This window comes from Panthera onca, chromosome B3, assembly GCF_046562875.1.
Source record: "Panthera onca isolate mPanOnc1 chromosome B3, mPanOnc1 haplotype 2, whole genome shotgun sequence".
Classification (NCBI taxonomy): domain Eukaryota; kingdom Metazoa; phylum Chordata; class Mammalia; order Carnivora; family Felidae; genus Panthera; species Panthera onca.
Window position 1 is genome coordinate 54,311,893 of NC_138344.1, and position 17,987 is coordinate 54,329,879.

A 17,987-nucleotide genomic window follows, 5' to 3' on the forward strand; every position below is an offset into this window, starting at 1 on the left:
GGCTTCTTCCTGCCCTGGGTTTTCTAGACTTGAGGTTGTCTCTTTAAATCACTGCCTTGAACTCTGTGGGGTGGCCATAGGAGGTGAGAGCCTAATTTGGGGACATCCGAGTCCATGGTCATAAGTGGCTCATTTAAGTGCCAAGTAAGCTGGCTTTGATGTCTGTACTCCAGGTCCCCTACTGCATCACCACTTGAAAGTGTCAGAAGAGATTCAGATCTGCCTGTCATTCTGAGACTGTGGCACAGGACCTATTCTTCCCTGCGATGAACTCATTCACCAAAGAAGCCTTTTTACATAGTAGCTACAGACCTGTCATCACATGCATTTCCAGGCCAGTTCACCAAATATTGGAGCCACAGAGATTTGTCAGAGAGGTCAAATGGACCCGGAAGAACTTCCTCAATGCATAATTCAGACAGTCATTCCTGATAGGCCCATTTTGAAATCCTCCAGGGTGTAAGTTAACTATGGAGCCGTCCCGGGGTTCCAAAATAATCGTGGGACACCTGAGGGGATCCAGGCTGAATTAGAACCCTTGGTCCCATTAACTAGTGGTTTTTTAACTTCATCAGCACAGTAAAATCACTAGAACACTTTAACAAACACCGATGCCTGAGTCTTTCCCACCTACTCAGGATTCTGACTTAATTGAACTGTGGTCTCCCAGTAATCTAGCATGAACCTTCACTGTGATCCAGGGCTTCTCAGGTTTGGCAGCATGTCACAATTATCTGGGGAGCTTTTAAAATTCCTGGTGCCCAGGCTGCGCCCCAAATGAATTAAATAAGAGTCCTTGTGGGTGGAACCTGGCATCAGTATTTTTTTTAAGTTCCCTAGCTGATTATAATATTTAGCCAAGGCTGAGAGGTAGGGAAACTTGGAAAAGGGAATTTTTTTATATATCTGAAAGCAGACTTCTTGCATTCTCTCCAATTCACTTGGGTCTCTGAATGCTCTAAAACTGTAGGCTAAAGAGTTGTAATACAGCTGAGTTACAGAGGAAAATACATGTTCATATGCTCTGGGTTGGTATATAAATGAAAATGATGGTCAGTTCAAATAAGGATTTACAAATTAAATAAGAGATACACCTGTGGCAATAAATTATTTGAATTTTGCAAGTGCCAGACACTTGTATTAGCCACCCCCCTCAAAAAAATGAGGAAAACTATACAATGAAAAATAATCTTTATTATTAGAATTCTCAAAGGGTAGCTAATATTTCCAAATCTGCTCCCCAGCAGTTTATCCATCTTCCCCTAATTTCAGGTCTTGACAACTTAACTTACTCAAGGGAATGCAAGCCACCAGTTCTACAGGGTACCATTTTGTCAGTAATTCTCAGATTGTGGGTCAAATCCATAGATATGTTCCTCATTGTCTATTTTTTTAAGGTGGTTGCCCTGGTTTTCTTATTTTGTTTTGATAATGTGAAATATTGTTCTTTTAGATAAATGGCTAAGAGCTGTTTGGAGCATAAGCAAGTTTACTGTCTCCATATTTAGAGGTGGTATGTATATTCGCTAGCTATTAGCAGAGATTTGTGCTGAGTAGGATCTTAGCCAAAGAATTGTTGACAACTGGATTGCTGAAGATTCTGTGGCCAAAGTCAAATCCCACAACACTGTGTTTATTTGCTTTTTGCCAATTGTTAGGCCATATCCCGTCACAGTCTAACAATCCAAAAGAGAATGTTGCCAAATCATTGGCTAGCTTTCAGAATGGCTAACTCTTTGCTTGCTATGGAACTTACAATGCTTAATTCTACTAAGTGAAGCATACTTTTTCTTGAATCAGTGGTTTAGCACAATTAAGGATTTCTTCTTAAAAGGAATGGGTGATATTGACCATTGTTGAGAAGAGTAACTGAACACCAAAAGCAAGAATATCATCTTGAGGGACTGAGTTCTTGCCTCGCAAGAAAATCATCTTGAGGGACTGAGGTTCTTTGTTCCGCATCTGCCTTGCAGGGCGGTTGACAGTTGCCCAGTGCACTGCTGCCATCTCTCACTTGGCACCTCAAGTCCCAGCTTAAACAGCAGTGTTATTTCTGTCAGGTGTGGACTGATTGACTCTGTCTGTTGATGGAATGCCTGGTCGAAAAATTATCTAAATTTACCCTTTCACCTTGTCTCCAAGAGGAGAGCTCTGATGACAGCAGTAGAAGTGTTGACCATCCATTACAAATCCCTTTAAGATGTTATTACTGGGCATTTTATGCTTTTATTACCCTTATTATTAGTTCAGGTTAGGTTCCAGTTGCATTTCTTAGAAACATACTGCAAGGCTAAATGTGGAATCATCAGAGAAGACAGACTTTTCTTGCCTCCTGGGTGAGACCAGTATGCAATCTGAGGACCAGTTCTCCAGTGACACCTCCTCTCTCCTCAGTGTCAGAAATGTGGTCCAGCATCTCCTGGCCTCTCATGAATTCCTACATTTATAGAGTTGGGTCTTACTTATCTGTCTACTAATACAAGGCTTATTTTTATTGGGTTGCTTGGTGTGCTTTTCCTGCAATTTAGTCCTTCTAATCTAAATTTAAAATATTTCACAAGACAACACTATAATTAAGACTGAAGTGAGATCCTCACAACCCAGGATAGCTTCAGTAATTTTTAAAATTTCCTTAAAAATGAGACATGAGCTGTCATATCCAGCTCCGTACCACTCCCCTTGTCTTCCTCTAGGCCTTCCATCTACCTACCCAACCCAGTCTTTTAGAAACAAAATTATATACCCATATATTTTTTTTAACCTCTTCTACTCACCCCAGTCCATTTTCTTAGCAATATCACATTTTTATGAAGGAGTTATCCTTCTGCTAGTGAAGTAAGCAGTCCTTCAAAACCTATTAATATCATCAGGTAATTTTCCCCTTCATCCAAAGCAAAGCCACGAGAAAAGAGTGGGGACCTCATAGTAACTCAGAGAACAATTATGTTTCACACAGCTGACATCTAACTTTTCACGCAAAATTTTATCATCTAAGACATTTAAATCTATACCATTTTAAAAGACCTCCACAGAAGGCGTTTAACAACCAGCTAACAAATTTATGGGATCAGAACACTGAAAATGAAATTCAAAGTGCTATTCTGATGTATCACACTTTCTGAACTCTGCTGCATTTTACTCCAGTAGACAATTCAATCACCTTTTACTCTCATTTTAAATAGGAAGGAAATATCTCTTGTTCATTTGTTCATTCATTCAGTTAATGATTGAAGAATGTTAATAGTTTTCATATTTATAATTTCAAGTTTTTTGTTCTTCTTTGACTTCTTAAACAAATTTTATTGAGCACTTCCTTTGTACCTGGATACAGTAGCTTCAACTTCACATGTGTCAATTTGCATGTTTTATGTAGGGGACATTCACACTTAAAATTAGTAAAGCTGCCCTTTAAATAACAGGAAATGACTATCAGAATTCTCTTCTAATAAGTTATTCTCCATATTTTTCAATGAAGTAATTACTTTTGTATCTTGGGATTTCCTGTTGACAATTGTGGATTAGCTTCTTTTTAACTATGGTTAAGCCTGACTGACCCCTTCTTCAAGAGGATAGCAACACAACCTGACAACAGTTTTAGGGTTTACTTAAAGGATCCCATTGAAAGCTTCCCTTTCCAGGAGAATTCACCATATCAAGAAAGTATATTTATATATACAGCCTATGAAAAGCTTATAGAAGTGAAGACTATATAATACATATCATGTCTTTATGAACATTGGTATTGTGGCATTCTATTTATGATACAGAAAGAGTTTCTCTCTCTCTCTCTCTCTCTCTCTCTCTCTCTCTCTCTCTCTCTTTCATTTTCACTGTAGAATTAGAATAGAGGAGAAATGGTGTGCCAAATTGGCCTTATGGTTACTCAAGGTTAATGCTAAATTGTGTTTCAGATATAAAATAACTTTGGCATTTTGTGTATGCCTACAAATGCCAGAGTTTAGTGGTTTTTAAGAAACTTTAACACAAAATAAAACACATATATGAATGCATCCCAGTTGTAGATATTTTTCATCCCAAATAATTACGTATGCTATTCATTTTCACTGGATTTTACTTTTTCACTGGATTTTTCACTTTTTCATTATTTGACAAAAGCATTCAAAAGGAATTAGTGGCCATGTAGAAGAATTCTACACAGTGTTTAGATTTGATAACCATATTGGTACAATTTCAAATTAGTTCCGATGGCTCATCTTATAATGGAGATAATATTCACTTATCTCATTCAAAGTATATAATAATTACATAACGAGTACTTACATCTGTTCATACTTATGTTATGGTTTAGAATAGAATAGACTGTAAGAACTAGTGAGTGTATTAGAGATCATCTGTATATACCCCATATCTTAGAGATGAAAAAACTGAAAATTGGAAAGAATTAAAAATTTTTCCAAAATTACTCACAGATAGGGAATAGACCTATGCATCATAACTTCCACCTGGGCTCTGTCCTCTTGTCTCTTCTACCAGGTTCCATTATTCATGATAAATCTCATAACTTTTAAATAAATTGATTATAATCCAAATTCTGTTGCTCATATAGAAGTGGCTATCCACAGAACTTTTCTCCAAATAGTAATTTCTTCAGCTAAAGTTTAGTATAATCAGAACAATCTTCCAAGACTAACATGATAATTTTACTAATACCAGTAATAATTAAACTATAGCTATTAAAAATCCATTAAAAAGGCCTTAGTGTTCTATATCAATTATATTTAAAAAGAAGATCCTCTCATTTTCATATTGGAAATATAATTCCCCAATTTCCCACTTATTGGCTCGTTAGTTAAGAAGCCTAAAAACCAAGGCACCTCGGTGGCTCAATCGGTTGCGTCCAACTCTTGATTTCAGCTCAGGTCATGATCTCATGGTTCCTGCATTAGGCTCTGTGCTGGTAGTAAGGAGCCTGTTTGGATTCTCTCTCTCCCTCTATCTCTGCCCCTCCCCTGCTCGCTCTTGCTCTCTTTCTAAAATAAATAAACTTTTTAAAAAATCCCTAAAAACCATTCATTAAACAAGCAACAAAAGTTTCAAGTACTCCCTGCAAGCCTTAAGCAAAATGCACTGCAAGTGCTTAAGCAAATGTTTACACCATCATCCCCAGGCATTCTTTTTCAATTGACTTTAATATACATAATATTATAAGATGATAAGATAATAACATTGTTCAAGTGCTAGTAATACAAACCATTTATTTTCATTCCGGGACTTTAAATTCTTACTATTTATATCCAATATTCTACCTTATTAAATTTAATACTATTGAAATTGTTTGTTCATCATAACTTCTAAATGACAAATCCAACCCTGATATTTCAATAGGACAAAAATAACTAATTCTTGGAGAAAATGTAAGGTACACTAACAGAAAATCATGGACTTAACATCTCTTGCAACTCACTTTTATTTCTTCCTTCACATTTACATTTCTCTTAAGGTAACACAAAATTATGGCATGGAAGATTTAAAGAAAATGTTAGGAGGAACCTATTTTCTTGCTTAGGTAAATTAAACAAACAACTTAATACAAACTCATTCTGACATGAACAGATGGACAGATTCCCTTCTGTTTTATAACTGTTCACAATTGCACAAGTCCCTGAAAGCATTTTTGAGCACAGATTCTGTATTTTACACCACAGAAATATTCTTTCAAAGAAAATCTAATTGTTTTTTTTAAATGAATTTTCTGTTCCTCACACTAATAAGTGTTTGTTGAGCATTTACTGAGGACTCTTTTAGAGTTCCTAATGAGTTTTGCTTGAGGACAGTGATTTCCATCTCAGTGTGAATAATATCATTTATATTTTGCGTAACTTACAAGCATTTTGACCATAGGACATAGGGATTATATTTTCAAATTGGCTTGGGTTATCAGCTCCAACCATAATATTAGTAGATTTGACCTGTTCCCAGAAGATGTTATTGGAAACATAGTTCAACGATCCCAATTTAGAGAAATTAGAAGATGATAGGGGTTTTTTTTCAAAAAATCGAAAAAGAAAAGTAAGAAAGCATGTCACTTGAAAAATGGTTCTTTCACAGATTAAGGTTCATAAGCAGTGCTATAAATAAAAGACATTACTTACTGTAGTTGTTCTTCATCTCTTGGGTCCCTTTGACTTTGCCTCGTTTATCAATCCTCAGATACCACTGTGTTCGACAGAAGAGTCTTCTCACTCTTATATCCCCTCCTTCCATGTAATCATAACTTCTTGTATGTCGCTCAGGGCTGGAACAGTTCACATTTGTAGCCATTTGCTCTGGAGTCATGTCATTGCAAGCTAAAGATATAGTGCCCACTAGACAGATAATGTGAAAGCATGATCTGTAGAGCAAAGTTGGCAGGATCCATGTCAGTATCCATTTGCGCATTATAGTGTAGTGCTCCGGGTGTTCATGAATAACATAATGAAAATTAAATCTTGAGTTGATTGTTGCTCCTAGGTCATTGACCTCTTCCTATCTGTGAATTGTAGATTGATTTAAGAAAGAGTAGTTGTTTTTTTCCAAATTGTTATCCTTATCCTTTTAGTTCCTGATAACAATACAGGATTCCTCCTTAAATAACTCTCAGTTGGTATTTCCTTATAAAAACAGGTTGCACTAAGTTCAGTTGCTGCGACACTGTTTACTACTGGACTTCTGTTTGCCAGGAGACATTAGGAATAGGGAGGGGAGGCAGGGGAAGATGAAACATTGTATGTATAAATGTTAGTGGGTAAATAGTATTATAACATGCAGTGTAGTTGGTACTGTGAAGGCACATTTAAAACAACTTTCACAGAGGATGTCAACATCTTTATCTCTCTATATGTAGATTTAGAAAAGTTATACATTACTAGAGACAAATCAGAATATGATTGTACCATTTATTCTGATTGCTGTTTGGTAAGAAACATCCTGCAATTAGAGCTATTGATTTAAATTAAGTCCTAAAATTACTACTAACAAAGTATAAACGCTTTCCCTAGATTTGTTTATAGTATGCTTTTATGTTTGTGGTTAATCAATTATTTTCTCTTGAACTACCCACATTTCTCAAGTTAAATGCCAGTATTGTCTGGAGAACTATATGTAAAAGTTCTACAGCATAATTACTATAGATAATTACAAGGCTCAAAAATCTGGTAACTTTACTTTTTCCCTCAGCACTAAAACAAGAGAAAGAAGTAAACTACTAGAAATCCACTCTGCATTATTTTTAAAAACAAATAGCAGTAACTTACTTGTTCTGTTGATAACAGCTGGATGCACAAGAATTCCATGTCTGTTGTCTGCCTTGTGCAACTTGAGCCTCTCTACTGTAGCTACAAACTATTTCTTAGCTGAGAAATTCTCCAGCAGAATCATAATTGTTTCCATAAATCAACAGGCAAAAGGATTTTCTCTCTGTGTGAGAGCGTGTATGCTTGTGTGTGTGTGTGTGGAGCCTTTTTATTCAGGGCTTTTCGATAAATACCTTTGCTGACCTCATTGGAAGCAATTAAAACTTAACCAGTGAGCTGTTAGTTGAATACAACAGCAAGAATAAAAGAGGCTTATATAGTATTCATTCAATGGTCATGAGAGGGAGCTATGAACATAGTTTATGACTAAATCTACCAGTGGGTACCTACTCTGTAGAAACAGATCTCCGATTCTCAAACAGTTAAAAGGGGAAAAGGAATTTTTTACACCATCTTTACAACGTAGCAGTTGTATATAAGTTGAAAAATATTCCTTTGAACATATATATAAAAGGGATTTTTGCTAGTTAGAAAATCTTTTCCATAGCTTTATGATACATGCATTTCTCCTATTACTTCTTTGTACTCAGAATTTTAGAATAAAACTAATATGTGTTTATTAACTCACATCTTAGTGCTCTGAAACACTGTGTAGCTGAGTCAAGGGCATATCTTTTCATGCAGAGGTATTTGACCATTGTATATGAGTATATTTTTTATGTTTTATATTCCTAGACTGAAACTTAGAACATCTAGTTTCTTATTTGAGCTGAGCCACTAATTACCAGTATGACCTTGGGCAAGTCACTTGGCATTTCTGAGTCTCAGCTACTACATTACTGCATTTGTAAAAATAGTGCATTAGTCTGTGGTGCCCTGTAGTTTTAAAATTCTATGACTTGGACTTATACTAACTACTAATATAAGGAAGAAGATGCATACTTTCAACAATTGTAATTCTTAAAAATTAAAAATAAATAAAATGGTTTTACAATGGTTATCAATGTTTGACTTTTGCCTCAGTAAGAACATTAGCACAATAAATAAGTGTTACTCTAGGGATGAATTATAAGAGCTATAGTTAATGTAAGTTAAGAGAAAGCTATTTTACTTTTCAGCATGAGTTTTCCTCCCCTTTATTTCCTGTTCTGGCCTATAAATATAGTAGTGGCCCAGTATTTTATTAGTTATTTGCTGCAAAATGATTGCATTGTTAATCTAATTCAATATTTAGGAATGTATATTGAAATTCTCTTTCCCATGTTCATACTCCCAGCACACACACACACACACACACACACACACACACCCCACTTGAAATGCACTACTTTACCACCAGGTGGTGCATGTAGACCAAATAGGAAAAGAAAATTAAGTCCTTTCAGATTATAGTGTATGTAATCTCCTTGCTTTTGGGCAACAAAATCCAGAGCATGGAATAGGTTAAATGTACCAAGTTACTCTTTAGGCATCAGATATTGAAATTTGTAAGTTTATTAGAGCAGAGGAGCATGGAACCTTCTCTAATTGCATCTGTTGAAAAAGCTAGATGAAAATTCTATCATGTATTTCTCCAAATGGAGGAAGAAGAGAAGGAAAGAAAGTATGATGTTGCTGTGTTCTGAACCATCCCTCCATAGGCAACAATAAAGAGCAGTGCCAGAACTCCTGGAACTTGAATATTCCTTCTAAAGTGAAAATTGTTAACAGTCAGTTCACATGTAAGGATTTTCAGAAGCTACTAAATCCATCTGTTCCACACTGACCCTACAGATTTTAAACTAAGAAATCAACAGATTAGAAGTCAAAATTTGCTAATTCAATGCTCAAGACTTAAATAAAAGAGATGGACAGTTTGTTGATAAAGAGTGCTAGGGCCTCCTTAAAATCTGCTAGATAGAGTTAACTGTAAAATTGGAAACAAAGTATAAAATTGTGATCTCTTCACTTTACCTTCATTAGATGTTATTGTACTCTGTGATTTGAAAATATAATCCCGGTAGTATTAATGAGTGGCTTAATCTCAACAAGTGAACTGTATTTAAGTCTTTTAAGAAACAGTGCCTGATACTTGCCTAGTTTGATATGGGGATAGAATATGTAAAAAGAATACAGAGGATCTATTTCAACAAATATCATGAAAATATTAACAGCTGTTTAAGTATGATTATTCACCATCTAGTTTTGCTTAAGCAACCTCTGTTATATCCCTATTTCACAAAGAGGTAAATGATAGAAAATAGCTTTTGTTTAATGAATTTTGCATTTCAATAATTTTAAACCCATGTCACATTCATAAGTATGTATAATGTAATCAATAGAAGGGAACATCAATCATTAAATATTTTCATTATTTTACCTTTTTATGTCCTATCCTGTTCTGCATCCTCTTAGCTCCCATTCTTTATCAAAAAGTATAGACAATCATTGTTATTGGTTTCTTGTGTATCTTGTCAGAGTTTTCTATGCATATACAGGCAAGTTAAATACATATGTGTGAATATATATATATATACACATATATATTTTTTACTTTTCCCCCTTTTATACAAAAGTAGCATGCCATAGACAATATGCTGCATGTTGCATTTTTTACTTAATAAAAATAGAAAGTCTTCCCATTAGTATTTAGTAAATTTCCTCATTTTGTTTTACAGCTACATAGTACTTCATTAATGGGTATATCACAATGTATTTGTCTAGCCTTCTATTGATAAACATTTAATTTTTTTCCAGTCATTTTCTATTACAAAAAAAAAGCTACAATGAATAAAGTTATAAATGTGTCATTTTTTTACTGTGCAAATATATTTGTAGCATCAATATCCAGAATTTGTCCATATATATAAAATTTAGATAGATATTGCCAACTTAACCCTCCACAGAAGTTGTACTAATTTTATAATTCCACTAGCAGTACAGAAGTATGATTCTTGTTCAATATAGTATATTATCAATATAGTATATTAATATAGTATAGTATAGTATATTACTAAGCTGACAGGTAAAATGGCATTCATTATAGTTATCCCTTGGGTTTCTCATCTTATTAAAGGAAATGACTATCATGGACAAGTACTGTAAGGAAAAGCTACAAACACCAATATTGTTTTATTACAGAGAATGAGAAGGACTGTGGTGCATGAAGAGGCTGCAGAGGTAGCCACGGTCCTGTTGGGCTATGTCGGGGAGTTTGATCTTCATCCTAAAAGCAATAGGAAACCACTATAGTATGTTAAGAAGAGTGACATGAACAGAACCACTCTCCCTGCTCTATTTTGTTTTAACTTCAAATTTGTTTAACTCCTACTAGCATAAGCTTATGTAATATTAAATTATGTTCATTTGTCCTATTTTTCTATTCTCCATATTGTCAGAAAGATAGCCAAACTTTGTAAATGGAAAGGAAAGAAGTGGGAGAAAAAAGTCATATACACTTCCTGACTTGGATAAAGTCTGAATCCACTTCACAGGGTTCTGCTGAGTGCCTTGAAAGGAAGGGAAGCATCAGAGTGCCTTTGGGAAGCAATCTGGGAAAGTTAGAGTCCTTAGACTGGGGAGATAAAAGTCTATTTGGGGACCAAGCTCCTGTATATCTAGAAACACCATAGCACACGGCAGAAGCAGCAAAGCTCCAGGGAGTAAGGAGAGCAAGGACTGCCTCATGTGTCTAAATAGATGGAGCCATAAGTACCCCTCATAAAGATTTCCCATGTTTCAAAAAGAAATCTGGAAGCAGCAGGAAGCCCATACTTGTAGGAACTGTGTGAACAGAGTCAGTGAACACCCAGAAGTAACTAGAGTAGACAAATGACTCAAAAATCAGAATCCCTTGCCTTGTCCTTGAATCCAACACCATCTTGAGGCAGAAGAGGGGAACCCAGGAACAATAGAGGTTAAGTTTTTTACCTCTATTATTTACTTGGGGTGGGGAGGGGATAACATTCTCAAAGTTAATGCAAGGTTGATTTATAAACATAAATTTATATGTTATTTCTTACATATTTGAGATTATGGTCCAAGATTTGTTTCCATTGCATTCCTCTACAGCTATCATCACACTGTGGATAAACCTTCATCTTTTCTCCTGTCAGTCCCATTCCATAATTTTTTTTTCCATTCCATTAATTAAGGCCCAAATTGGGCCTAAATGGATCCTAAATTTGGATCATGCTGTGTACAACCAACATTACTTACTTACTTGACCCACTCACTAAACAAATATTTATCAAATAGCTACTTGGTGCCAGATGTTGAGATACAATGGTGAATGTTCTGGAAGTGATCTCTGACCTTACAGAGTATGCATTCCAGTGAGGGAACAAACATAAACATGTATATCTGTCGTGTGAGTAAATGGGAGGTGGACATTAGGATGCAACGAAGATATTCAAGGAGATGGGGGTAAATGGGTAGAGGCTCCTACTTTAAGTAGGAAAGGCCTGTCTAAAGAGATAAATTTTAAGCTTCCTTGAACAGGAATGGCTTCAGGTATGAGCAATGGGAAAAATAGTGATAGATAAATGAAACAAAAGTAGGCAGGGACCAGATCATGAAGAACTTTGAAGGTCATGGTAGTAGGGGTTTGGGTTTATTCTAAGTGCAATAGGAAGCTGGAGTATAGGTGTGTCTGCTCCAAATCTGATGGACCTGGTCAAAAATAGTGGCTTAAACTCAGGAGTAAAATCTCAGAAGTAATTGAGCAAGCCTGGGGTCCCTATAAATCCTCAGCTTTGTAAACTTTGTGGTTACTCTTGGCATAATGCCCTAACATTTTAAAACTAATTGTACATAAGGGTACAAAGTCTGAGTCATATGTTCAAAATTGTGGTGTGCCTCTGACTCAGCTGTATAAATATCTCAGTTTACAAATGTAACTTGACTCTTTGTGTCTCTTAAGTCTATAAAAATGTATGTTTTATTTAATTCTATATTTATAAAAAGTTCTCTGAAATGCTAATCTAAAGCTAAAGTTCTCAAAAATGTGTTATTAATTTTCCAAATTACTATGCAACTTTAGACCTAGAGAAAGATATCTAGAGTTATTATGAGTTCTTTTTTTTTTAATTTGGAAATTTCTATATAATGAAGTTATATAATTCACTCTTAATTGGCTTGACTCCACTTAAATTAATGCTTAACTTTAGCAAAGAATCAGTCTCCTTGATTCAGTGCTATATATTAGTGCCTAATTTTGACAGCCTAGTGCCATTCTAACAGTTGAAAAGCTGTAAAGCTTTATACTGGGTAGGGAGAGAATTTTTCTTCACCCCTAGGAGAATATCATGAAAGACAACAAGGACCCTGTGCAATTAGGGTTATTACATTCTTTGCTTTAAGTCATCATTCTTTGGTTCCATATTCTCTGTCTACATAGCAAAACAGGAAAATAAGGGGGAAAACTAGCAACAAAAAATGTTTTTAAATCTTTAATAAATGTTACTGGGTTGCTAACAAAATTGTTTTTTTTTTTAATTCATTAGCTTTAAAACCATGGCTTTTTAGCACCACATGAACTTTTCAGAAGTAGCAGAAGGAAGCAGAATAAAGATAGTTATGATAGCAAAGAAGGAGAAGAAAGTTATGGAGTTAAACATTTTTAGTATAAAGATGCATCCATGAAAAGCCAGGTATCCATTAAATTACAGATTCTTATAAATCTGTTGGCTAACAAGATAACTCATACTTAAGAGAAGAGGTTAATATTTCTCCTTAGGCTTCTCTTCAAGCTAAACATTCTTGCCATCTTTAAATATTTCTCAAATTTTTCCCTCAATGGTATTTAATATTAACTTAATCATACTTAGTCCAATCTTTATTCATCTAATCACTTCCAAAAGTTATCATTTCTACCACCACAACTTCTTCCAAAACTGTTTCTTCTTATGAATTATCATCTTCATATACTAAGCCAAGTAATTGTTTTTTCTAGTCTTCTTTTCTAATATGAAAACCACTATTCCCAATATCCTCAGTAGTCCTCTATAGTCTTCAAACACTAGACCCTCTCACTTGATTTAGGGTGAAGGGAGGTATACCTGCTCCCCACTTGTTTTCTTGGTAGGGAAAGGACTAATAGAGAAGAAATACTCCTTACAAATTTTCTCTCTCTCTTTGTCTCTCTTCCTTCTTATATCTTCAGTCTTCATGAGGGACCCAAGAATCGTGTAAGCAATAATCAGATATTTCCTTTGAAATTTTCCGTATTGAGCTTTTAATGATACAATAAAATCCTTGATCCTATTTATTCTGTTAACTCAGCAAATTCAAATCATCACTTACCATGTATTTACATAGTATGCAAATATAATAGAGATACACTGTTCAATAAGATAAGCAAAGTCCCTGACTTCATGAAACTCGAATTATGGAGGAAGGGACAGATAATAAGTACATAAAAAGAATTCTGATGATATTAGAGGAAGAAATAAATAGGTTACTATGGTGGCAAATAACACAAATGAAAAGGGAAGAAAGGGCTTGTTGAAATCTGGGCACAAAAGGCTTTTCTGACAAGGTAACATTTAAGCTGAGATCTGATGGATAAGAAGAAATCAGAAGTGGCAGCCCATTCCTGGCAAAGGTAACAGGGAAAACAAAAGTTCTGAGGTGAAAATGAGCTTGGTGTATACTAGAAATTGAAAGGTGACAGTATAAGTGGAGCACAGTGAACAAAGGGAAAGTTGGGTGATATGAGACCAACCAATGTATGTGGGCTTTTGATACCAACAACTGGAATTTTAGGTTCAATTCTAAATATAATGGGTTATAATCACTGAGTCCTGTGATCATTCTGAAAACATGGAGGATGATTTGGAGAATGTCAAAAGTTGAAGTAAGGAGGCCAGTTAAGAGGAGGCTATGTCTGTACTCAGGTTGGAGGTGATGATATAATTTAGACTAGGATGGTGGAGAAGAGAGTGAAGGAAGTGAGCAAATAAATGTTGGAGACAAAGCTCAATGATAGATTATGTGAAAGACAAGGAGCTGTCAACGTTCAATCCCAGTTATCTGACATTTGCAACAGGATAAATAGTGTTTCCATTTTGTGGAACCAAAGAAACCTGGGAGAGTAATGGATGGGAAAATCAGGCAGTTAGAAATTTTAGCTACGAGGAATGCTATAACCCAAAACTCAGTCTGGATCAGAGGGAACTGGACCTCTTACTCCCTTGAAATGAGAACCGGTAAGCATCTTATAAATCAATTACCACAAAAATGTGGAAGTAGAAACAGAATCTCTTTTTAAGGAACTCTGGTGCAAAAGGAAAGCTTTTCTCATGGCAGGCAGTATTAAGTCTGTATTTTGATGAAAATGTTAAGGGTCATCCTCCCTCTTTTTTCCAATTAAGAATGTCTCTGACACTCAAACTATTGTAGGCCCCATGCAATCAAAACTTGAGTTATGTTATTGTAAAACCCTAAAACAGTTTTATGGTTTGATTTCAGCCATAAACGGGTTTTAAAGTTGTCAAAATATAGGTTAAGGTACTGAGGAAGAAGTTTCTTAATAATAACGTTGGCATTTTTATGGGAATGCAAGCTGGTGTAGCCACTCTGGAAAACAGTATGGAGGTTCCTCAAAAAACTAAAAATAGAACTACCCTACAACCGACTCAGCCATTGCACTACTAAGTATTTACCCAAGGGATACAGGTGTGCTGTTTCGAAGGGACACATGCACCCCCATGTTTATAGCAGTACTATCAACAATAGCCAAAGTATGGAAAGAGCCCAAATGCCCATCGATGGATGAATGGATAAAGAAGATGTGGTATATATATACAATGGAATATTACTCAGCAATCAAAAAGAATGAAATCTTGCCATTTGCAACTACATGGATGGAACTGGAGGGTATTATGCTAAGTGAAATTAGTCAGTCAGTGAAAGGAAAAAATCATATGACTTCACTCATATGAGGACTTTAAGAGACAAAACAGATGAACGTAAGGGAAGGGAAACAAAAATAATATAAAAACAGGGAGGGGCACAAAACATAAAGAGACTCATAAATATGGAGAACAAACTGAGGGTTACAGGAGGGGTTGTGGGAGGGGGTATGGGCTAAATGGGTAAGGGACACTAAGGAATCTACTCCTGAAAATCATTGTTGCACTATATGCTAACTAATTTGGATGTAAATTTAAAAATAAATAAATAAATAAAGTTAAGTAGTATTATAAATAAATAAATAAATAAATAAATAAATAAATAAATAAATTATTTACTACAGACTTAACTAAGTTACCACATTAATTACACTAATATCTCACCGAGAAGTAAAAGGCGAGATGACACTAATTTCGTCACAGAACAGCATTACTGGCCATCTCCAATGTACCCACTCTGGAATTTTTTTAAAAGGCTGTTAATGTTAAACTTGGCTTTGTTAATGGCTTTTGAAAATTAAGTACATCCAATTAAGAAAACAGTTACAAATTGTCCTACCATAGGCTTTAAAATCTATGAATGATTTACAGCCAACAGGGAGCAAACACTCGACCAATGAAGACTGATAAAGCTGTAACTTAATGGCTGACTCAAGTGGGAGAAGTATGGAGATAATAGCTTGATTCTTATCTATTTTTCAGTTATATTAATTCTAGCAGTCTGTCTAGATGCATGGAAGCAAACAATTTTAGCATCAGTCCAGGTATAGATCTGTGTGGAAGCACGAACAGTACCTAGAATAGGTTCAACAACAGATCTTGGCTCATATCTTGTTAACCAGGAAGACCAGGAACACCATTGAAGACCTTGAATGCTAAAAATGAGATATGTAGGCTTAGGTTTTCTCCAATGCAATGTACCATGACTGATGTGATACCAAACTTAAGAATCTAACTGGGGGTTCCACAGATGGTGAAGTTCCAAGAAAAACGATTAGTTACAGCAAAAACTTGTTGGAGAACAAAATATATAGATACTAAATGCCTGGAATCTGTGAAGAGTGAACTGGTTAAATAAATTGAGTTCACATACTGAAATGCAAAAGAGGCACTGAAGCTATGCAAAACATGACTTAAATCAATATTCTACTCTATCACAAAACTTGACCTAGTTTCCTCCAATGATCATTCAACATTAGCATCCCAGACTGCAGAAGGTATAATATTCTCTCATATTATACACCCACACATTAGTGGTTAAGCAAGGCGAGTCTATTACCTTTACCAGCATTCTCAGAACCTACTTCTCTGTCAGTCCTAGGAAGTATATGGCATTCACGCCATACTGATTGTGACCAAGGAGCCCTATTTTGTCTCCTAGGTATCTTACGTCATCTCAAGTGCCAAAGTCATCTTCACATCCCACTTTAACTAGTTCTTTTTGCTTGATTTACTCCAATACATGGCTCCTGAAGCAGTGGATATAATCCTTTCTTCAAGGAAGATAACATGGTGGAACTCGAGGAACAAATAAACCTGACTTGAATCCAATTTCCACCACTGACTAACAATAGGACTTTGAGCAAGGTATTAAACCTTTAAGAGACTCAGTTTTCCCATCTTTAAAGTAGGACTGACCTTATTTGTAGTTTAATGGATTAAATGAGATAATGTAAAATGACTATAAAGTGCTCAACACAGTGCCTGGCGAATAATAAACGCACAGTAAATCATAGCTTTAAAAATAAAATAATGTTGGCATTTTTAAAACAAATCAATACTTAGCACCTCTCATTATTTTACCTAAAAGAAAATTGCTTCTATATCCTATATTTCCTTCTTAGAAAAAATATGCTAATAGAGAAATGTTGGACTAGAGTTGTTCAGATAGCATACAGATTACACAATGAAAAGAATATATTAAAAACTAAACTTTCACCGAATGCCAAGAAAAATAGGTTAATTGGGGGAGAAAAAAGGACAACCGTATCATTCATTTGATAGTGCCAGAAGAACAATAAAACAAGACTAATTTCTTTGTAATAGAATTTTTGGCTACGCATGATTATAATTTTGATTTCCTAGCCTAAGTAACTTGGAAGTCAGAAACATTATATCATGAATTTATAAAGGTGCTGAATTAGTGAAAACCCAAAATTATAGTGTATTTTAAAAGAAATGCCAAGTGATATATTTGTAATAAATCAAACTGTTACCTGGCTTAGTTGAATCAATACCAAAAATATGGTGTTTATCAGCTTATCTGCACATGTGAATAGAAAAGTACTAAAAGATACTTGAAAAATGCTTTTTTCTTAAATATTTTTAAATTTCCCATGGTAACTGATTTATCTTATTAATTTGCACTATCTTGGAAATTTCTGCAAGGCAAAAAGATAAATTTCAATCCACATTCAATATGAATGGTAACAAATTTTGAATTAAGGGACTCCAAATGAATGAAGTTTTACCATATTTAAAAGTATTCTAAGATAGGATGTTTTTTTTAAAGATAACATTTTATTATTTTTCCCTTCAATAAATAAAATTAAAGGAAATAATTCTAGTTCTTAGTACAGCTAAGGGGGTAATTAAAGACTAATTCATAAGTGGTAATGAAATTATTTTTAACATACTCCTCCCTTGCTTTGACTGCCTTTTTCATGCCTTCCATTTCATTTTATTCCATTTAAGATGTTGACATATTGTGGTAATAAGTATACTTTATTTCTAATATAATCAAATGTAAAACCAAGAAGCAAAATCAAAAGCATCAGAAGCGTTGTTGTTTTTACCCCTTGAAAAGCAAGAGAAGGGATGAAAAATAGAAAATTTCTGGATT

At 34.9% G+C, this 17,987-nt stretch overlaps 2 protein-coding genes across 6 annotated transcripts in view; one reads left to right on the forward strand and one right to left on the reverse strand.

The window, feature by feature from the left end:
- Positions 1 to 7,533, reverse strand: part of FGF7 (fibroblast growth factor 7) — a 57,667-nt gene extending 50,134 nt beyond the window's left edge. The window contains exons 1-2 of one of the 2 annotated variants that reach the window (XM_060618592.3): positions 7,254 to 7,533; positions 6,114 to 6,490 (exon numbers count right to left, since the gene is read on the reverse strand). In XM_060618592.3, coding sequence (XP_060474575.3) covers positions 6,114 to 6,399 — 286 coding nt within the window. In that variant the 5' untranslated portion in view covers positions 6,400 to 6,490; positions 7,254 to 7,533. The remainder of the gene's footprint in view (positions 1 to 6,113; positions 6,491 to 7,253) is intronic. The other variant, XM_060618593.3, reaches the window with a different exon arrangement.
- The window catches only part of FAM227B (family with sequence similarity 227 member B), a 197,941-nt gene that overhangs the window by 121,928 nt on the left and 58,026 nt on the right, over positions 1 to 17,987 (forward strand). The gene's annotated exons all lie outside the window — the stretch shown is intronic.